Below are 20,254 nucleotides of genomic sequence, written 5' to 3' on the forward strand. Positions count from 1 at the left end.
CGATTTTGATGCATCCTACAGCCACAGCCTGCGCTTCAGGTAATACTCGAGCTTGGCATACACCGTCGTCTCTCGCCGGGCTTCCTCCAGGCTTTGTCCCCCGAAGGTTATCAGAATGTTACGCGTGTCAGGTACATGAAAGCTAACCTTATTATGTCTTGAACTCTCACGAAATCCTTTTTCTGAGACGCTTCCATCCCCTTACAAGCTCGGACGATGGTGTCCGCAATGACGTCGACTGCGTGTTTGCATGAGATGACCGGTACGGCATCCAAGTCACGGCCTGAGGCCGCGGTGCTTGTTGGCAAGGCCTTGAACGCGGCGAATTGGGTTTCTTCTGGCAACCCCTTGCCCAAGGATACTGTGCTGTTGTTTCGAGATATTGAAGTCCGGATGAGCCCTTTTTTGGTCTTCACATCCACAACATCAACTAGGTCGGGCTTGTTCCGCAATGAGTAACTCGTCATTCGTCTGGTCAGGTGACTCGTCTTCCAGGTGAGCAGCAGGCCGTAATTCTCGGCCGGATCACGGGCCGCTTCTTGCAGAGTAGAAAGAATGTAGGCGCCTTCTTTAAATCAGCGCATGTAGGACTTGGTATGTTTGCCCAACCTTTCTGAATGCTGACTATGTCATTGAGCGGCACTCGTGTGACCATGACAACCTTGTCGAGTGCGTAATCATAGCTCTGCATTCCTCCTCAGTAACGTTTTGACAGTCATCAACCTGCTTACACTAATATAGAGCGCTTTCGGGCTAAGTAGCAGAATCTTCTCCTCGAAACTTTTCCCCATCTTGGTATCCAACTCTGCAGGGGAAAACAAGGTCCAACCGCCGAGAAGAATGTCGTCATCGTCAAGAACGTGCCCAGCACATGTCTCAACTTAGAGCACGCTGTCAGCCAGAACCTTATGAGTGACAGGCACTTACTCGCGTCCGCCCGGATCTTCGACAGATGCAGCCTCTCACCCGGGTCTGTCGATTGCAGCTTCTCCAGAAATTCACTGAACACAGACAATCTCCGGTTGCCCATAAAGTAGTCGATCACAGCTTGGGTGAAGTAATCGGCAAATGCCGATGAATATAATCGGGCGAGCGAGTTCATGCCGTCGTTCAGCATACCATTTATGTCACGTTTGCCAGTTCTACACATGCGATTAGCTAGCTTAACATCGTGAGATCGTCGACTAACCTGGTGTAGTCTCCCTTCAGAGCGGACGTTCCGGCACTGCATGTCTATAAGAACAAGTCCTTCCCGTCCTCTCGTTCACTTACTATGATCGGCTAATAGCATCTCCGTTGTTTGCCCACACCCTGTTGAACACGATCTCTTGCTCTGTCTTGCCTCGATGAGAGACACCAAGTAATGCTGCTGCTTGAAGCTGTTGTTCCAGAACGTAACGCGAGAAGGCAGACTGTGCGATACCTTTAGGATGATAATGAAACGTTTGGAGAGTGTCTCACCTGCACGACATTCGTCCGATCTAGGCAGTCTATACAGTTGGTGCGGAACGTGCCTCTCTGCTCATTCAAAACATCGTCGCCGTTGGCCCAGAAGAAGCTGAGACCAGTCAGCTTGACCCGCTTCCTGCAAGGGGACACTAACCCTTGAGAGGCAAATGTCGACTGCAACGTATCGATAAGTTTTGAGATGTTTTCATATCTGATATCATCAGTTCCTGCACCAGTGCTGGGTTTGCACGACCTTACTTCATGCCCTTACACTCATGGTGGAAGTCGAACCTGGCGCGCTCCGTGAGATGTGCATAAAACCAAACCAACCACGCACGTACTCTCGGTATTTCACATCCTTCATATTCAGTCCCTGTGCCAGCTCGCGGTATGCAAGCGTGACGACCGATTCTTTCCCCGTCAACTCTGCGAGGTTCACGATTGTCTGGAAACATCAGCCAAAGCCCGTCCTTTGAAGATGTCCAACTCACCACCGGCCAGTAATTTGAGAGTTTCGTAAAATGCTTTCGCATGATCTCGGAGGAGTCCACGAGTGGTCGGTCTAGTCTAGGTATGGGCTTGAGCTGCAGACCAGGTTGCGGCTGGCTCCAGTATAATGGTACTACAACCCCGCCGGTTAGCACACAGCTGTAGTTCCATAATGGTTTTGCTCACTTGATCCTCTGATTTGGGTATGTGCAAAAATGTTCCTCTTTTCGTCTCGCTGGGGCCTGGTGAGCTGGATGACATCCTTGCACAAGTGACCTTACTTCAACAGAAATGATCGCCTCTGTCTCCACGAAGTTGGCAACATTGCCATGGTCGTCGATCCCTCGCCTCTGATATCGCAGCCCGGGTCGTTGGCAGGCTCGTCTTGATATTATTGTGAAGTCTACAGGGACGTTCTCTCGTTCCTCGCCAGAACTGGGTATGGGGAGGTGGAACGTCGACATCTCGAAAAAGCCGTTCATGATAGGGAGGATATAGTTGTGGAGCTGCTGGAAACATCAGCAGATCAATACCTGTGCCTTCTGGAGACGCACTCCAGCTTCGAGGAAATCGCCCATCAGGTTCCTATTCCACCAATACTTATGATCCACTCGTCTCCAAAGCGGCAGTTGCGGGTTGGGCTCTGTGAAGGGCTTGACAATTTGGGGAGCGAGACCAGAGGACTTGGGACCCGCTATCTCGGTGAGGATGTCTTCCTGCTGCCGCCTGCGGTTGTTCATATCGTGCTTGCGCTGTAGACCGCGTGTTATGTCTGTTTCCCCTGAGTTCACGCCGTGTGCGAGGTCGAAGAGACCCACCAAAGTCGTAAGCGAAGAACATCCCGCCTTGCGTCCAGAGTCTAATACATTCCCTCACTACTTTTCTCTCCACGTCCGCTAGCCTCTCCTGCCGACCATGCTCCGTGCCTTTGCCGCCATTGACCCCGATGACTTCCTCCGGACCACCCATAGCATCTAGCGTAGCAGCCGCAGCGGGATTCATCTCTTGCACGACGGTGGGAGCGCCGAGTTCTACTGCGAGAGGCGTGATAGGAGAAGGGGGAGGCTGCTGGCGGCGGGCGACTTTGCGCCAGAAGGAGAGACGACGGGCCATATCGGGTAGTTTACGGGGTCGGCCTGGGGACGTAGTTGAAGGTGGAGGCTTCAGCGTGGAAGAGGAGACTGTGGTACGGGGTAATGTAGCTGATTGATTTATGTCCAGTTCAGTGAAGGAGGCGGCTTCTACGTCGGTGTCTGACTCGTCTTCCTCATCGTCCTCGTCTTCTTCAGGTAGGGGTGTTGCGGTGCCAACATTTCGTGTGAGAAGTTTAAGAGAGGCAGCAGCTTTCGTTTCATCTAGTGGTATGGCTGTTACGTCCTTCACGCAGTAGATGGTGCGACTTGGATCGAGCACTGACAGTCATCAGCGGCATATACGCCTATGAATACCATACCTACAGTTCCCTACTTGTACAGCACTTGATACAACAAGCAAATATGACACTATCCCCACTGGTCAAAATCCGTGATCCCGATACAGGGGTAGGAGACTCACGATTGAACAAATGGAGCACACCCACGATCCCTGGCACCGTCGGCTGCCCGCCTCTATAAGGATTCCTAGTCTTCATCAATGACACCTTGCCCTCTTTTCCCCATGCAAGCTTGGCAATTTCTACGCTGTCTGCTCCGGTAACGGCGGGAGTAATTATCAGTCCTTCGGGCGTGGAAATGAGTGCGAGCTTCGAGTGCGGCGAGGGGTGTGGCACTGGGGGGGGAAGTTCATGGGCGCTGAGCTCGTTCGTTGAGCCAATAGAGCCCTCCTTGGATCGTAAGTGACTGAATAGTGACATTATACGAGCCAAGTATGTAAGTTCAGCTAGAAGAATAGAATAGAATAAGCAGAAGAAGAGGGGAGAGAACAAGATGTTTATTTAATTATGCGCCCTCTCCAAGTGTACCGCCATAACAAGGGGCCTTGGGTTAAGGTCAAAGTCCCTATGTACGTCACATCGAAAGCCGATATGCCCGATCTTGTGGAGTGACAGTTCGGCCCGACTTGACCTCTCCCGCCTCTCTCTCTCAAGTTCTCTCCTTGGAGCAGACAAATATGTTCACCGCCAGCTTCATAAGAGCTGCGTTCCAACCTGCCGGCTTTACTAGACTCATCAGCACATCTCGTTCGACATGGGCGTCGACGACGAACCGGGCGTTCAGCGTGTCACGCGCGACGTTCACGAGAAGCATGAGCATAACAGCTGCGGTGAAGCAGGCATCAGGATCTACTAAAAGAGGTTGGGTGGGTCCCCTTGCGGGACTCGGACTCGTCACCGCCGTTTCTACGATGGGGTCGTTGGTATTCCTCAAACCAGTCGTGCAATGTGACGGTGTGTGATCTCCCCACTTCCATGGACCAGCCACTGACTGCCCATGAAGCACCCTCCGTACCTGCTCCTCCACCAGCTGACCTTCGCCCTGCGGAGCCCACGTCAATGGTAAACATCTACGAACTCTCGTTTGGTGCAGTATGTGGCATATGCGCAGGTGTATTCATCAAGAAAGGCGCCAAGATGCTGGCCTTCGTCCTTGGAGGGATCTTCGTTCTTCTCCAAGTGCGCCCTTTCTGGCTCAACTTTGCTCATTCACTTACATCTGTAAAGTACTGCAACTCTATGTCACTGATCAGTGTCAACTGGGACAAAGCTTCTGAGAGGTTCGACAACCTGTTTTCCAGCACTGGGCCGGATGGCGTGAGGCACCCGCCCACTGTCGCGTCTCTCTGGAACTGGTTGGTGGATTTCCTGCTCGCTGACTTCCAGCAGAGGGCGTCATTCGTCGCTGGCCTTCTTCTGGGTCTGCGCGTTGGATGAAAAGGACGTTTGTTTAATCAACAGAGGACAAATGTGTATAACTTGTACGTATATTGAAGCAGAAGAAAAAGAACGCATGTACCCGTCAACCCTGTATTCTCTGTAACATTCATGCGTTATTACGATGGCAGCCCGGTCGAACCATCAAATATGGTGTGCAGCCAAGCGGCAAGACGATACCCGCCCTTCGCAAGCTGGACATCAATAATAGGAATGGCGTCCGTATAGTAGCTCGTCTCTGCCAGATCAGAGCGTTTGGTATATGTGAACACGAAGCTGCAGTCGTACGCATTCGAATCTCTTGCCCATTCGATGGGGCATTCGAGGGAATCGATAGACGCCCTGCTGCTGAGTTTCTCCGTCGGGTTCACACAGGTTATCCAACTCGGTGCTTCACTGGTCAGATCTCCACTCTTGATACGAGAGATCAAAGAGTTCGCGTAGGTGGTGACGCTGTTGTCATAAGTGGTCTTCAGGTTAAGCTCGATGATCCCCGTGTACCAGACGCTGTGCAGGTCGTCGCTGTCCCCGTTGAACGTTACGTCGATGTCGTTCCCGCCGTATTCGTAGTTCTCGCAGTGCAGCGGCTGGGTGACGTCACCCAGGAAGTGGGTGAGGAACTTGAGCGCTTCGTCCCGCTGCGTCTTGGACAAGGAGGTGTCGGTGATTCTCTTGGTGTAATTGGCGATCGCAGTCACTGTGCTCAAGGCGTGATCAACAACCTGTACAGAACGGCACAGAGTCCTTACAAATACACCCCTCGCTGTCACGGTCACGAGTTTCCTCGACGGAGCATGAGCCAGTCAAAGGAGAATCCATCGCGTCCACAAAATGGTAAGGTTGGCTCCACTCGTATGCTGTTCCATATCTCACAGAGTCGGCCCACGTAGCAGCAGGGCCGAGCTGGCCGTTGTAGGATGAGTCGAGGTACTCCGAGACGAATGAAGCGGCGCCCGACGCTGAGTAAACTAGCTGAGCGTTACTCTTTCAGAGCCAGTACAAACATACTCAGAAAGGCTTGAGCTATGTAGCCTTATAAAAGACGTTCATATACTTAAGAGAAAACAAACATCTCCGACACTTACCAACTGTTTCATGACCGTCGTTTCCCCAGGCGAGAACCCTGGGAAGAACAGAAAAAGTGAGCAAGAACGAAACGGCAAGCATGTTGGACCGCAAGCGCATCATGTCAACCTCATCCTCTGGTTAATAAGGTGCGCTGAGATATCAGCTCCAAGAATAGCTCGACCGGGAGGCAGATGAGCAATGTTGAAGAAGCATGTCTTCCATGCAGAGAGATGCCAAGCCAAATGAGAAGCAGCAAGTCACGTTCCATGAATAGTCAAAGCTGAACCGGCGGAAGCACGGATGGAGAACCAGTTGCTGGTGATACACATGAAGAAATGGCTATTCGCATGGTTGAGGCATGCATCAACGTTGTGTGGCTTATGTTGAGGACTACCCTGTCATTGTTCAGTGTCGGGGTACACATGGTCGAGGAGTTGGAAGGTGAGTCGTGCGACACGTGCGGTGAGATGATAACGCGGAGCAAAGAAACGTTCGTAGAACATGAATACCCGAACTCCACCAATGACGACCAAAGTCCCATATTTGTTACCTTGGAACATTAGCCGGGAATATTGTGAAAAGAAGCATTCCAATCGAATCTCCTTCTCCAGGAGATCAAGACAAAGATTATCTATCATACCCTCAAAGAATCGCGAAACTACATGCGTGGATGACGGGTGACATCGCGCTATCTACTATAGAAACACGGGGGTGAGTCGGATACATGAGGAAGTAACGACACATGGGGGAGCTATTCGGAACGCAATGCTTTTAACCGTCCTTCCACGATACCACCAACCGTCAGGCGGGCTTGAGATTCCAGAGGCCTACTGAGTGGGAGGCTGTTGCATATTCATAGTATTTTGTCCAGCTTGGCTGGTGCTGGAAAGGTCTGGGCCGAAATGGTACCCGTCTTGGAACTGGCGATTCCCTGAAGAGAAGTACACGCCCCAGTCCTCGGCTAGGATGAAGATGTTAGAACGGGATAGTAGAATACGACTGCGGTACTGACCCCAATTAGCCATATTTCCTGGGAGTCCACTGAAGAGGGAAGCGTCGCCGATAGCGACATTTCCGAACTCGGATAGATCCTGACCAAGCGTGTTGATCAAGGTAACTTGTTGAGCGCTTTCGTCAGACATGGCAAGAATTGGATTTAGGTTCTCCATGCCAGTGACAATGTTGACGGCCGTCTGCTGAGAAACCATGTTCATATTTGGCATCGGATTCATATAGGCACCGATAAAGTCTAGCTGAGCGGCAGTGTCTCCCGCATAGCTAGCAGGGTTCATGGTGATCGAGGGCCCTGCATGACCCGACTGCTGTGATGAAGGCGAGGTGTTATCGTCTGCTGGCCGGGCAGGAGCGCGTTCTTCAACCAAAAATGTGCCTGGAGGCAGATCCTTATGTTTCTGCAAGTCGGCCGCTTTGTCGAGCACGTACACCCCACCACCGGGTCGGCTGGAATCCCTCTTGAACACCATCGGTGTTGGCTGTTCTCGGAGGGCCACACCCGCTGTTGGATTCAGGATTGCCTTCTCGCCCTTCTCGGCAGCGCCCTGGGTCGCTTCATACAAGAGTGATATCAGCTCTGAGGTCTGTATCGAGGGATCAGAAGGAGGCCCAGCGCTATCTGATGGAACACGAACCTTCCGGCGACTCTTCTGTTGCTCGGTCCCCAGGGCATTCTCACATCCTTGTGTGGCATCCCGGAGGTTCCTCAAAGATTCTGCAGCCTGGACATCCATCCTCCTTGTCCATGTCTGAAACTGTTACACGAGTTCTGCGTGAGTGACATCCACCAGCGTTGATAAGAGAGAAGCGTACCAGACACAGAGAGATGGAGATCAGGTTATACGACACGACCCACCACAGGTCATACGTATGCGGGTTCCTGCAGAACCAAGCTACAGCATCCTTAGACGCTCTCACAAGCGATGTCCACCGTTCGACCGTCAGGCTGAACTTGATATGCACCGGGCAGCGGTAGGTGATGCGCATAAACACCCGCCAGAAGATGATCGAGATACACGTATGCATCATATGCAAGATGCCTGAGCCAGCGGGTCAGCGAATATATATGCTAGGCTTGGTTAGTCTACGCACCCGAATGGACCGACTTGGTGTCTACAGAAAACTGAAAATCGGGCGGACAGTTATCCTTCCAGTCATCTAGTCTCTTGACGATCGAGTTCAACTCTTCATCAGTAGCCTTATCGATCCCAGTAGGTCTGATGAACTCAATCAGAACCGCTGCCAAGTTCATGGGGATGTCACACACCCATAGATCGTCTTGAGGACGTCACCTAGTATGAGAGATAGCTGAACCATCTGCCCCAGGTAAGCGAGAGGCCGCTCCTTGCCGCCCTCTTCATACGGCTCCTCAGTAGGTAGTCGGACATCACAATCCAGCCTATCGATCATGTACGGGTGTCCCATAGCAGCTGCCATCCTATAGTCCCCATTGTAAGTTTCAGAAACAACCAATGTTCTAAAACGGATTACCATCTGTCCACTACGAGCGCACAAGCCCAAACACGTCGTCGACGGTTCAGATAGTGCTTAATCGCGCCAGACTCTGCTCGGTGCATACCCATATCCTGAGCCTAAAGGAGCTTTAGCACCAGTCTCATGCCTGTCAGTATGCACTAACCATGCGGATTGCCTACGGAGAGTACTTTGTCAGCAACCTGGTTCGGTCCAGGAGGGGGTGTTTCTGCTCACAGCGCCTGTTCGCAGATAGTTGGCTGTCGCTGGCTGGGTCATGTACGTAGCATGCGTGTCAAAGCACAGCTGCATGATCATCAACCCCTGGACGTTGGGAACGTTCGAGACAGACAAGGTATCTTGGCCACGCATGATATGATTCAGCGTTGACCGGAGGGACTCGAACTGGTCCTCTGAGACACCGCGCCGAGACGCAGAGGCGAGCGCAACAGCATACAACACGAATCGCTCGTCTGGGATCGTCTCCACTTGGTCAATGAACTCTTCCTTGGTCAAGATAGGGAAGTAGGGATAGACTTCGAGGAAGAACCGGTTAATGAGCTCTTCCATCGTGCCCCTGTCGAGCTCCCTGATCGCTTCCGATTCTCTCTTCACGCCCTCTTCGTCAGATGGGTTCGGTTCTGGATCATTCACATGGATGAACCCGTCGCCTTTTGGCCCGATCTTCAGGGAGACGTTCCAGCGAGTGTCATAGCGATCGAAGGCTTGTCGGGGCACGTTATTCGTAGCGTGGACCAAGTAATGGAGGGATGTCGGTCCTGCTATGCGTGTGAGTCTGGTACATTAATCCCATCGGACGCATACGTACCATAAATTTTGACATCGCCCTTGATCTGACTTTCTTTCGTAACAGATGCAGGGTCGTCATCCTCTTGGTGCGATTCTGTGAGTTGCTTCACCTTGGCAGCTTCCTCTAGTTCTTTCTTCTTTTTGAAACGCGTTTCTGTGATAGGGAGGAAGAAGGTGCAATCGAATCCATATTGTTTACAATGTTGACATTGTGGCGGTTCACTTTCGGCCAGAATGTCACACCTGCACGGGTGCTCAGAACGAGCGACACTGAGCACAACGTACGGCTACTCACCTGATTTTCTTTCGCCTGCATGGATCACACGCCCTCTGCGTCTTTGTCCTCTTTGATGCCCGATCTGCGGCAGAGCCTCCAGGGGTCATCTCACCCGGCGAGCCCTCATCGTCCTGACTCTCACCACCCTTGTCCCCCATCGACTTTCGCTTGCGGTTCTTTGGCAGCCCTAGACTAGGGGTCTGCGACGCTGGAATCTCGGCAGGACTAGGATGTACAGGATACCGCGGAGGCCCGCCCATTGGAGACTGCAATTCCGTAGGAGACTGCGTAGCGCGCGCTACTTGCGCTCCGTAGGGAGACCCGTAATTTGTATAGTTATATGCCGAGGATTGGGAGGGCATTCTTTGGGGAGGGGGAGGGTAGCCAACGGGGCTGTGGAGGGAAGAATACGCAAACTGCGGTGCGCCGGCTGTGATGGACGGCGAAGCGGTCGAGGGACCATACGCCGGTTGTCCCTGAACGTGGCCGTATGCGGGGTTCTGGGGGTACGCGAGTTGGGAGTGCATGACCGCGCCGTTCGACGATGAGTAATGCCCTTGAGGGGGAGGACCGTAGGCAGGATTTGAGAGCTGCCTGACGGAGGGACCTGGATGAGGATGCTGGTGACCACCAGGGGCGTGGGCGGGGTTACCAGCACTGTGGGATGAGGACATGGGGGCGGGACCTGCCCTCGCATGCGATATGGCGGGGAGATGAGCTGATTTGGGTGATGAGGTCTCTAAGTACCGCCTGTCGTCTAGCCTCAACCTAGCCGACTCCGTGGCAGAGGAACTTTCAATTGGAGCGGTGCCGTCTGATGCAGTTGCTGTGTACGTCGGCTCCCTGGTGGTGGTGGTCGTAGCAGAAGAAGAGATGTGAGCAGGAGCGTTTAAGTCGGAGGTGGACGTCGCGCCACTAGATGGGAATCGTGTTGGTCCCGTTGGTGGAAGGTGAACAGTCGGCGGCGTTGTGGCCCGATGGGCGGTTCCGTGCATTTAGGCGCACAAAGGAAGTAAAAGGAGGGAAATCTAAAATAATTGACTTGTCAACTGTTATTTTTTGTGGTCTTGGAGGTGTACTGGGGGCGGGGGATGGTCACAGTGGGAGGAGGGGGAGGCGGTACCCCCGTGTGAGTGGCTCCTTCGGTCGGCGTCGGTCCGTCGGTGGCTGCAGGTCTGAGTGGCCAGAGTGCCAATGATTGGATGAATGTCGCACGAGGTAACGCGGCCCGAGCGAGACGGAGCGCTGATTATTTCTCACTGTGATCTCTTGGAGTTAAAACAGAGAAATGAGAAATGAACACAACTTTTCAACTGGGAGGCAGTGCTACCTCACCTGATTAACGTCATACACCCAACACACTGTCACTGGTATGCTTGGTCTGCCTTTTCCGACGTCGTCGGGGTAAAGGATGAAGGGAGGGAAGTGGGAGAACAATATTAATGTCCTGTTTAATTGACAAATTGGAGGGGCGAGCGGGGGCTTGGCTTGTGGCTCGTGCACGAAGCCCCGTCAGACCCTGAGAAAAAGGGGATGCAACACAAAGGAAAAAGGGGCAATCGATAAAGACGGTTACTCCGAGCGATAACCCCCGCTGATGGCAGGTCGAAAAGCGACACGATGAAAAACACTTTTGGGTTCACTCTCACTCAGACCACGCCACGTAACCACACTCAGCACCATCCATATAAGGCAAGACCACCCTGCTGTTTCTCGCTAAATGGGCTGGGTCTGAGAACCCTCCGAGTGATGGGATGGCATGTGCATGTGCTCGGGTTCAGGCACGCAACGACGTCAGCGCAGGGTAAATAGAATAGAGTCCCCACGAGGTCTTGGAATGGGCTGGGACACAGGAGTTGTGATTCTGTCGCAGACCTTGCATGTCGAATGACGTATTTGTTGCTTACTCACTTTTTGCCTCCATAGCTTACCTCTTCACTCGGCACTCCTCGGCATCCTCCAACGGAACCAACGCGGTACCATTTCATGCTTGTTGCCGCCTCATGCCGGCCGCCGGATCCCCTCGTGCTTTCCATTGATCACGGCATGCTTCTTACCCTCTTCGAATCTTGACCAACGGAGGGAATATTCATGAACTGCCCGCACACCCTATCCCTCTGCGCAAGCACTTGCCCTTGCCAGCAAAAACAGAGTTTAGAAATTGTACGAAGAGAGGCGCAACCCCAAGCGCCGGGAGCTACCCTTAAACTTCGTGTGCATTCCCATGGAATCCGTCTTCTGTCGCAGGGGTTCAAAGAAATCAAGTCTGACAACCATGTTTTCTTCCCGCATCTCCGTCTTCCCTCCGCATTTTCCACCGCTTCCGCAATCCCCTTCTCTTCCCTGCCAATCTCGCTTACGTCAGCAGATCATGATTCCAGCCAGTCTGATTCAAAGTCTCATGTTCCACGAAGGTTCGCGCTGTCAGAATCTCAATCTCTCGCAGCTGCGCACCCCATATGCATCTTCTCACGGGTTCTTTTTCCAGACCCTTGCTTTGCTAACTGCTTCCGCACACAAAAGACGTCATCAGGAATCCAGGGGTAACAGCCTCCACATGGTCCGGGTTTTCCTCTTTTGGGGATACAATATGAGCCAAAACGCCTTTCATCTTTTAGACGGGGCCCTGATCATCGGGGGAAGCCGATGTAGCCAATCAGATATCGATGAGCAAAGCACCTTGCCTGATGGCGCGGACATTTGAGTTATTGCTGAAACGCCTAGTCCAAATCCTATACCGATTACTGACCGGGACCACCAGAACAAAAGGTAAGATGCGTACGCCAGAATGTATGGAAGTAGAAGCAGCAATATCCACTAAATTCACCTCGTCATACCCCATTGTCGCTCATCAAATTCGTCCTGTCGCCATCCAGGGTTAACCTGCCGCATATCCTCCGTCTTCCTCTCCCATGGCTCGATCCAGCTAAATCCACCAGGACGACACAAGACGGTTCCGACGTTCATATACCAATGGCCAAGATTGAACGCGTTGGGTGGGGCAGGACCGGGGATCATGCTTCGATGCGCTTGGGCACGGACCTAAAATCCTATTTTAGCAGGAGAGCGGGTTCAGCAACCCGAAAAAACTGACCTGCTCCACTGTGGTGATATTCAATACTTGCAGCTGGGAAATGGGCAACCGGGTCAGTTAGGAACGAGCGCTTGGGTGGGGGCATTCCTTACCCGAATGTGATATGCTAGTAAGGCACTCATGGGCCATATGACAATGATGCCAAGAGCAAAGCTCACTCCCGCTAAAGGTTCAGCCCGCAGCGCGCTGGCGAAGCCATCGTATGTAAATGACAGGCTGTAGAGCTCCAGAGCAGAGGTGACAATGACATAGCATAGTGTGAGAACCTAAGTGCAAGACAGGTGAGTCTTGCTACGTCGCACGTTATGGAAACCTCCACGTACTGCGGACATTAAGAAGGTCATAAATGTAGTGTAGTTGCGTCTCCCAACGCAGTTGTGCAGGTATGTACAATGATGGTCAATTCCATCAACACAGTTGTCACACTAATGTCCTGCTATTAGCAACTGCTCCAGAAGGGTAACCACCAACACATACCACTTTGCAGTGGCTCGCCCGCGGAGGGCGGTACGTCTTACAAGTGCTACAATATTTTACCCGTACACTGACGAGTCCGATCAGCCTCGAGATAGCAGAATCTAGTCACAGTACGTACATTCCGCTACGGGCTCGAAGATCCCGGGGCAGGGGTATAGGTTCTTCTCCATCCACTACAGAAGATGTAGAGTACGGGGGATCTGGATCTAGGTCCCGAGGCACGATGCCCGGATCGCGAAATGCCTGTTAGAGGTTCAGCGACGGTTCCAGAATCATGACTGATGAGTACACACTGTCACTAGCATGCTCGTCAGGACGAGGGCGATACCATAGCATCCTACAGCGAGGATGGCCCAGCCACGATTGCCCCACACAGATCCACAATTTCGGCCCACTCCGGCTAGCCAGATCCCTGCTACGACAAGGCAAAGATTGAGGCTGGCAATGAATGGCCAAGGGTTGTCACCGCCTGTTAGAATGTGTCCCCTGAAATAGAACGAATTTCTCGATGGGTAACCCTCATAATTCCGGGGACCAGTTGCTTTGTGAGCCAGTGGTATGTGCGTCTTATCGCCCGTATCGCCATATGAAAATGTGACCTTCTGTGATTTGGAAGCAGGCGGAGGGAGCGGGGCGAAGTGTGGGCGTTTGGCGGATGTCTGGCCAGATTGAGTGGTCATCTCTTCGTCCTGAAGAGACTCGATGGTGCGCACGTTAGGTGAGTCTCGAACAGACCCGCCGTATCGACGTTCAGAGCCGTATTGAGATCGGGCAGGTTCTTGAGGAGAGCTGGGTTCATCCGGTGGGGTAACGTCTTCCGGAACGATCATGCCAAATCCGATGTTCTTCTCTTCCTCCGTGTCCGTCAACCGTGTACTACGTCTCCTTTCTCCAGCGCCTCGCCCAATTGCCATTGTCTCCACGTGCTCGGCCCAACGATTGTCCCAGCTCCGCCTGTCTCCAGCTAAGGGTAGGTCTGGTTCGTGCCTTCGACTCAGGCTTGGATGATGAACTGCCATAGATCGATCCGGGCCAATAGGCAGCATCCGCTTGATTCGTCCCGTATCTGAGACGTAACCCCGCGGCCCGTCCGAACCATACCCAGATCTTGGTCCATCTGAGCCATAACCAGATCGAGGTCCGTCCGAACCATAGCCTGAACGTGGGCCATCCGATAGGTAGCCATCGGACTGGTAACCTGGGAGATTATTCTCATACGCTCTCTCCCTTCTCCTCGAGGAATGCAACCCGCTTGCTCCTGACCGAGACGAATGAGCAGATCGTCCTGAAGGATGGCGTCCGAGAGTGCTCATGGGTATCGGTCTATCGGATCGGGACACGGTGATAGATGGCGGCCGATACAGGAAGGTAGGGTCGATCACTTTGCGACTCGTGCTCGACATGTTAGAAGTACGCTGTGCGTTGACGAAGGAAGGATGGGGATGAATGTGGGGGACATGGGATCTTGATGATTGCGGCTGGATGCTTTGTGCAAGAGAATGCACCGATGTCGCTGGGACTGGGCCGACAGTACCAGGAATGACAGGACGTGGATAACCATATTGTTGGGAAGGCTGACGAGAGAGTAACTTGTCCGTTGAAGAGCCAGCATTCGTGCGCGTGGCAGAACGTATTGACGCCGCACGCTCGGTTACGTCCCCAGAGGGACCGGTACCACGACTCGTGTTCGACATGTTCCGAGGCCGTCGAAATGGCGACTCTGATCGGTTACCGTAGAATACAGCCGTCGCGTCGTCTGTGGGTGATGTGGTTGGCTCATCGGACCTCGAGGCGTCAACGCGGACGACGTATGAATTAGGGTTAGAAGAGGAAGGCAAGGAAGGGGCGCTTGCAGCTGCCATTTCGAGACGAGACTAATATGGAAAGACCAAGGTCCCTGTTGCGGTAACTTGAGCTCAGTCGCGTAATATTGGGAATGAACGAGTGTGAGTAGCAGTCTTGATGATGGTCTGGATCATAGAATGCGGCGGTGATCCAGAGCAAGAGAAAATAGAACAGATTACGGGTCGGTGAGAGTGAGCGAGATTGACGACAACTAGTGGGACAATAATAGCCTTCGCTTCTTAGCGTCGCCGGGACCGACAGTTATTTTGTGAAGTAAGAATCCGATGCCTGAATATAAGAGCTCCTAAAAGGATATACAGATAATTGAAGACGTCGTAATGGGTGCCGCTGAAGGTCGACGTCGAGGAGGGGAACGCGGTTGGATGTCGAAGGGGTGGAATGGAAAGAAGACGACGCAAAAACGCGACTGAATAGGTGCGGAGAGAATGTGATGAATGTTTCTATTGGATGAACCCTTTTTGTGCTTCTGTTGCGCGACAACTGAATGACTTCTTCTTCACCACCCCGACGCACAGCATTACGAAGATAGATTGAAATTGCTTCTGTTTGTAAAATGACGACCAGTACATCCACAATGTCGACGGTGGTACCATTGTTATTCCATGTCCGTATATTCCTCAGCAGCGAGGAAATGCATCCTAACAGGCAGTTCACAGGGCACAGCGGCCTCCATCATGCTTTGGGCCTACAACTCCCTTTCATTATCGCCTATGCATCCCTTGATCATGGCTCGGAAGGGTGGACACTGGGGATTCCTCACTATACAAGGGTAAATATTACCTCCAAACCACGTATGACCAGCGCTGAAGACACCTCAGGCTGGTATTCGCATCTATCACAATCTGGCTTGGTCTGATCTGTGATCTCTTACCGAGTTTCGCTGGTCTGTTGACATTTCCTCTATCAAATTGCCTGAATTTAATCCCGCTGATAGTTGCGAAAACTGGCAAACGCTATTTCCAAATGATCTCAATAGCAGTGAGTATTCCGGGCGCTTACGGCCTCGTGTGCTTCTAATCACGATGTTCAGCTGGCTTGCACCATCTCATGCATTTATTGGGGACTTATCCTCACCGCACCTCATCTCATCTTACCTCGTCTGCCCGTTGGAGATAATTCGTTTGGGTTCATCCCAGGAGAGACCACTGGCGAGTTGGTCGTTGTTTACATCCCACTACATCTGGACCTTGCCCTGCATGCTGTGCCAGGTATCTCGATGGCATTAGATTTCTTGCTCTTCGAGAAAAAATACACCTGGCATGAGATGTGGATGCAAGCTCCGGGAATGGTATTATTGTTCGTTTTCTGGTACGGCGGATTGACCGAGTACCTTGGAGAGTTGAACGATGGCATCTGTGAGTGACTGAAGGCCGCACCGGCGAGCTACAGCTACTGACGTATTGCAGTCCCATACCCTTTCCTCACTGTCAACCCCTTACCCATCAGGGTGGCTATTTACTGCGGGGCAGGCACCTTGGCATACCTATCGTTCTTGTTCCTGAATGCTATCCATCCAGGAGGAAAAGCCGTGATGGCAAAGGTAGGGATGATGCATGATGACACGACGAGTGTCGACAACAAGCAGAAGACAAAATAATCTTGCAGATGCGTCTGATTAGAGGGATAGGCAGTACAAGTATTAGTGTTTAAAAAATACACCGGAGCGATGGTGAATATATATATGCGCGCATGATCCAACACTAGGGTTGGGTTTCGCGGAAACAATCCCAGCGCTCTCTGCTTTATTCGACCATGTCTAGGGCAACAAGCGCCGAGTCTCGTGTTCTTGTCATCTACACAGGCGGCACGATTGGCATGGTACTGTCAGGACAGGGCTATACACCAGAACCGAACTTGCTTACAGAATCTCTTCGTACCCAAACTCGGTTTCATGATCCTCTAGGCACGTCTTTATTCTCCAACGCGGAAAGCAGTACTTCCTTCAAGACGTGGGCGGCTAGTCAAGCGAGCAGTAGGGCTGCTACTCCACACTCCTTTCCTGGATCTGTACAGGAGCCATCGTCATTGGAAGCTCATGGACCGACTCTGCTTGTCCGCTCCTCTCGTCCCATCATGATCAATGGTTCGCAGACACACAACACTGCCGGCATCTCGTCAACCGGCGTGCCGTACTATGAAAAGCACATGCCAAGTCTTATCACTCCCAGCGTACACGCGTCTGGCGATGTAAGGAAACGCATACATTATGCTATTCTGGAAGTAAGTTCGGTTTCTTCTGTGGTCGAGCGCGAACCATCCGACTAATGCGTTCTCGAGTAGTGGCAACCGTTATTAGACAGCAGTAATATGGAACTTAGCGGTAAGATGGCTTGTATGCCAAATTTATGCTCCTGATACATCGGAACTAGATTGGATTCGTATCGCAACGGAAATTGAGCTGAATTATCACAACTTCGATGCCTTTGTCGTTCTGCACGGGACAGATACGATGTGTTATTCTTCCAGCGCATTGAGCTTCATGCTCGAAGACCTGGGCAAAACGGTCATCCTTACTGGGGCACAGATTCCATTATCTCAACTCCGCAACGATGCGGTGGAGAACCTACTTGGAGCGCTCTCGATCGCTGGACACTACATCATCCCGGGTAGGTGGATGGTATTTGCTGGACCGTCTCACTGACGCTTCCCTGAGAATGTTGTCTTTACTTCAACCACAAGCTTTTCCGTGGGAATCGAGTGACCAAAGTCTCCGCAGACGACTTTGATGCGTTTGATAGCCCGAATCTTCAGCCTTTGGTCGAAGGTGAGTTGTACATCCAGCCTGGAATTTCGAGGTCCTGATGACTGCAGTTGGAATCAACATCGAGGTGAACTGGTCCAGCGTGCTAAGGCCAATGGGCTCCAAGGCATTCAGAGTACAAAAGCGTAAGCGTCCTTATTCATCGTTTATTGCAATATCAACTCATTCTCTCCCAAGAGATGTGTTCGGATGTAGGTAAGACATGGCCGAACAAGTCTGCGCTGGAGGGAAACTGACAGCAGTCGTCAGCGTCGTTGAGATTATTTCCAGGCATCACGGGCAGCATCATCCGAGCCTTCCTCGCTCCCCCACTCGAGGGTGTAGTCCTTGAAACATTCGGGGCCGGGAATGCCCCCAACAGACCGGACGTCCTTGATGCAATCAAAGAGGCTACGAGTCGAGGGGTTGTCATTGTGGCAATCTCGCAATGTCATAAAGGCGCAGTATCCGACTCATACCAGACCGGTCGGGCTCTTCTAGATTTGGGAGTGATACCAGGCGCTGATATGACCCCGGAGGTCTGTTCATCTCTCCCTACGCGGGTCTCCAGCATTATACTAACATTATTCCAGTGTGCATTAACCAAACTCGCGTACTTGCTTTCAAAGCGAATGCCAGTGGATGAAGTTCGAGGATTAGTCGGTGTTCCGCTCCGCGGTGAACTGACTGTGCCGACCGACGAGACGACATTCTCGACCGCTCCAAATCATACCCTCGACATCATGTCGAGCATTATGCGACTATCAAGCGACCGGCCAAAACCTCCGCGTCGGCAACAGTCAATGTCCGCGCCAGTCGCTCTCACCACGACTGCAGACGACCAACAAGCTGGTGATCTCGCCATGCTCCCTTTCCTAGCCCAGCTAGCGGTGGCAAGAGATGACGTGGAAACACTGGATATGTGTTTGCACCTGGAAGAAGAGTTGTCTGGATCGAATTCCATGCAAGCATTGGGATCGCCCCAGCGACAGCGCCGACAAGGACCGAGCTTGGTAAATCAACTGGATGTTGCTTCTGGGAGGACATTGCTGCATATTGCAGCCCTTCAGGGAAGCGTAGCTTGTACGCAGCAGTTGCTTGACGGAGGGGCGCTGGTGCACATGAGAGACGCCTTGGACCACACAGCATTATATTATGTAGGATCATTCTTTTCTTCTAGAAAGGCCTCCCTGAGTATCTTTAGGCGGCGAGGCGTGGACATACGGCAATCGTGCTGGAACTGCGCAAAGCTGGAGGGCATCTGTACGGGGCGGATATCGATGAGGGTTATGCCGACCTTGCATTCCGGCGAGCACGAGAAGAAGGGGACCGAGAGGCGATGCGTACTTGGGTGGAAGCTGGCTTTAAGGGGTGATAAAGTATTATTGTACTAATAGCACATTACATGAGTGGAGTAGTAGATCAGCTCATACTATACATTGTTCGTTAATGGGCTTTCGGGTGCGGGTGCTTCTGGTGAATCCTTCCTGCTCTTGTCCCATCCAATTAGCTCGCGCATTTCGTCAACATCGATCACACCGTCAACAGTATCCAGTTCGATGGCCGCGCAAATAGCGCGAGCGACACTCTCAACATGCATGGGCCTCGTCTCCAACGAATTTGCCATGGAATGGCTAGCCGGTGATAGTTCTTTTGCTTGGCCCAAGGAAAGCGTCCGAAGGAAGCCAGCTGGTGAAGGTAGGAAATTCGGCGCGCATGCTGAGATTGACGAGGCAAGATCAAGAACCGATGCGACAGGTGTTGACAGTGGTCTCGTATGCGGGTGGAACATGAAGCCTGTTGCAACGTTAACAGCTATGACAATATGGTGACTAGTCACACGTACCCGGCCGGAAGTAGAGAGGGCGAAGATGGGCGTCCTCCTGGTCCGCTCGCGATTGAATAAGACGTTCAGCCTCGCGCTTGGTGGTGATGTATCGCTCGGGGATCAAGGGACGAAAGATGTCCGCAGCAGACACGTAGGCGAAGGTCCTTCGGACGTCTGATGGTACTTCCAAAAGGGCGTCAAGCACGGAAATGGCTGAAGAACAAATGAGTCAAAGAGAACTTGGTTCGAATGTCCCAGGCGCACCTGCATCGCGGTTTACGTCCTCATACGATCCCGGAGTGCCTTTGCTCAAAGGATTGGGGCTATGAGCATTGACCAGAGCAGACAAGGCACCACCAATGCCGCCCTTATAGTTGCCCTCCAGAAGGATTCCCACTGTCTGTACTACGGACGTTACACCGGGAAGCAGGTGTGCGTATGTCTTTGGTTCGTTCGCCGATGCGGCATTCCAGCTGACTTGATTGGTCCAGGCGGGTGAATGTCCCGATGGTGTCAGGTATGGGTTTCCAGATTTGCTATAGAAATTGTCAATGCGAAGCTGAGGGTCAGTTGTACTCCTGCTCACCTGATGCTGGTAACTTTCCACCCTTTTGCGACCGCCCCCCTGCACACATTCGATCCTAGGCCATGTCAGCTTGGTATTGGCATATAGATGATGATTTATCTACCCAAGAAGCCATTGCCCCCAACAACTAGCAAGTGCTGGGCCATCTATGTAACCTGGAGGACTTGTCAATGATAGTGGGAGAATGTTGACGTCGAAAGGGTCCTTTAGAGAT

General features: G+C 52.3%; 8 protein-coding genes across 8 annotated transcripts; 3 read left to right on the forward strand and 5 right to left on the reverse strand.

Moving 5' to 3' along the window:
* Positions 1-15: 15 nt before the first annotated feature.
* DACRYDRAFT_113641 (uncharacterized protein) lies at positions 16-3,790 on the reverse strand (the record flags this gene model as incomplete). Its single annotated transcript, XM_040769671.1, has 18 exons — positions 16-91; positions 148-565; positions 610-685; positions 732-880; positions 928-1,142; positions 1,190-1,225; positions 1,273-1,412; positions 1,462-1,558; positions 1,604-1,660; positions 1,708-1,740; positions 1,791-1,894; positions 1,941-2,071; positions 2,125-2,173; positions 2,220-2,444; positions 2,493-2,710; positions 2,757-3,350; positions 3,396-3,440; positions 3,493-3,790. 18 exons carry the CDS (start codon positions 3,788-3,790, stop codon positions 16-18), a joined length of 2,961 nt encoding a protein of 986 aa, XP_040632456.1.
* A 555-nt stretch (positions 3,791-4,345) lies between these two features.
* Positions 4,346-4,807, forward strand: DACRYDRAFT_46554 (uncharacterized protein; the record flags this gene model as incomplete). The annotated part of the gene is made up of 2 exons (XM_040774716.1): positions 4,346-4,549; positions 4,598-4,807. The coding sequence occupies 2 exons, from the start codon at positions 4,346-4,348 to the stop codon at positions 4,805-4,807; spliced, it is 414 nt and encodes a 137-aa protein (XP_040632457.1).
* Positions 4,808-4,926: 119 nt separating this feature from the next.
* On the reverse strand, positions 4,927-5,974 carry DACRYDRAFT_104050 (nuclease Le1; the record flags this gene model as incomplete). The annotated part of the gene is made up of 4 exons (XM_040767871.1): positions 4,927-5,504; positions 5,557-5,766; positions 5,816-5,839; positions 5,893-5,974. The coding sequence occupies 4 exons, from the start codon at positions 5,972-5,974 to the stop codon at positions 4,927-4,929; spliced, it is 894 nt and encodes a 297-aa protein (XP_040632458.1).
* A 553-nt stretch (positions 5,975-6,527) lies between these two features.
* Positions 6,528-10,711, reverse strand: DACRYDRAFT_20007 (uncharacterized protein). Its single transcript, XM_040771759.1, has 11 exons — positions 9,468-10,711; positions 9,192-9,415; positions 8,600-9,141; positions 8,529-8,540; positions 8,381-8,481; positions 8,157-8,327; positions 7,982-8,106; positions 7,703-7,929; positions 7,525-7,644; positions 6,888-7,473; positions 6,528-6,836 (listed from the first exon to the last, which is right to left on the reverse strand). Exons 1-11 carry the CDS (start codon positions 9,809-9,811, stop codon positions 6,703-6,705), a joined length of 2,586 nt encoding a protein of 861 aa, XP_040632459.1. The 5' UTR covers positions 9,812-10,711; the 3' UTR covers positions 6,528-6,702.
* Positions 10,712-11,976: 1,265 nt separating this feature from the next.
* Positions 11,977-15,254, reverse strand: DACRYDRAFT_20008 (zf-DHHC-domain-containing protein). Its single transcript, XM_040771760.1, has 8 exons — positions 13,314-15,254; positions 13,139-13,263; positions 13,021-13,087; positions 12,867-12,968; positions 12,636-12,809; positions 12,544-12,576; positions 12,232-12,491; positions 11,977-12,181 (listed from the first exon to the last, which is right to left on the reverse strand). Exons 1-7 carry the CDS (start codon positions 14,421-14,423, stop codon positions 12,273-12,275), a joined length of 1,830 nt encoding a protein of 609 aa, XP_040632460.1. The 5' UTR covers positions 14,424-15,254; the 3' UTR covers positions 11,977-12,181; positions 12,232-12,272.
* A 126-nt stretch (positions 15,255-15,380) lies between these two features.
* On the forward strand, positions 15,381-16,609 carry DACRYDRAFT_20009 (uncharacterized protein). The gene is made up of 6 exons (XM_040771761.1): positions 15,381-15,490; positions 15,543-15,655; positions 15,705-15,769; positions 15,821-15,864; positions 15,917-16,241; positions 16,293-16,609. Exons 1-6 carry the CDS (start codon positions 15,461-15,463, stop codon positions 16,481-16,483), a joined length of 768 nt encoding a protein of 255 aa, XP_040632461.1. The 5' UTR covers positions 15,381-15,460; the 3' UTR covers positions 16,484-16,609.
* A 29-nt stretch (positions 16,610-16,638) lies between these two features.
* On the forward strand, positions 16,639-19,001 carry DACRYDRAFT_104054 (asparaginase-domain-containing protein; the record flags this gene model as incomplete). The annotated part of the gene is made up of 9 exons (XM_040767872.1): positions 16,639-17,106; positions 17,167-17,206; positions 17,256-17,492; positions 17,540-17,650; positions 17,698-17,772; positions 17,825-17,842; positions 17,897-18,165; positions 18,220-18,783; positions 18,831-19,001. The coding sequence occupies 9 exons, from the start codon at positions 16,639-16,641 to the stop codon at positions 18,999-19,001; spliced, it is 1,953 nt and encodes a 650-aa protein (XP_040632462.1).
* Positions 19,001-20,206, reverse strand: DACRYDRAFT_62090 (NADP-binding protein). The gene is made up of 5 exons (XM_040775688.1): positions 20,144-20,206; positions 20,041-20,095; positions 19,719-19,990; positions 19,473-19,667; positions 19,001-19,423 (listed from the first exon to the last, which is right to left on the reverse strand). The coding sequence occupies exons 1-5, from the start codon at positions 20,184-20,186 to the stop codon at positions 19,059-19,061; spliced, it is 930 nt and encodes a 309-aa protein (XP_040632463.1). The 5' UTR covers positions 20,187-20,206; the 3' UTR covers positions 19,001-19,058.
* Between the last annotated feature and the right edge of the window lie 48 nt (positions 20,207-20,254).

The sequence above is a fragment of the Dacryopinax primogenitus genome, assembly GCF_000292625.1.
Source record: "Dacryopinax primogenitus strain DJM-731 SS1 chromosome Unknown DACRYscaffold_2, whole genome shotgun sequence".
Lineage (NCBI taxonomy): Eukaryota > Fungi > Basidiomycota > Dacrymycetes > Dacrymycetales > Dacrymycetaceae > Dacryopinax > Dacryopinax primogenitus.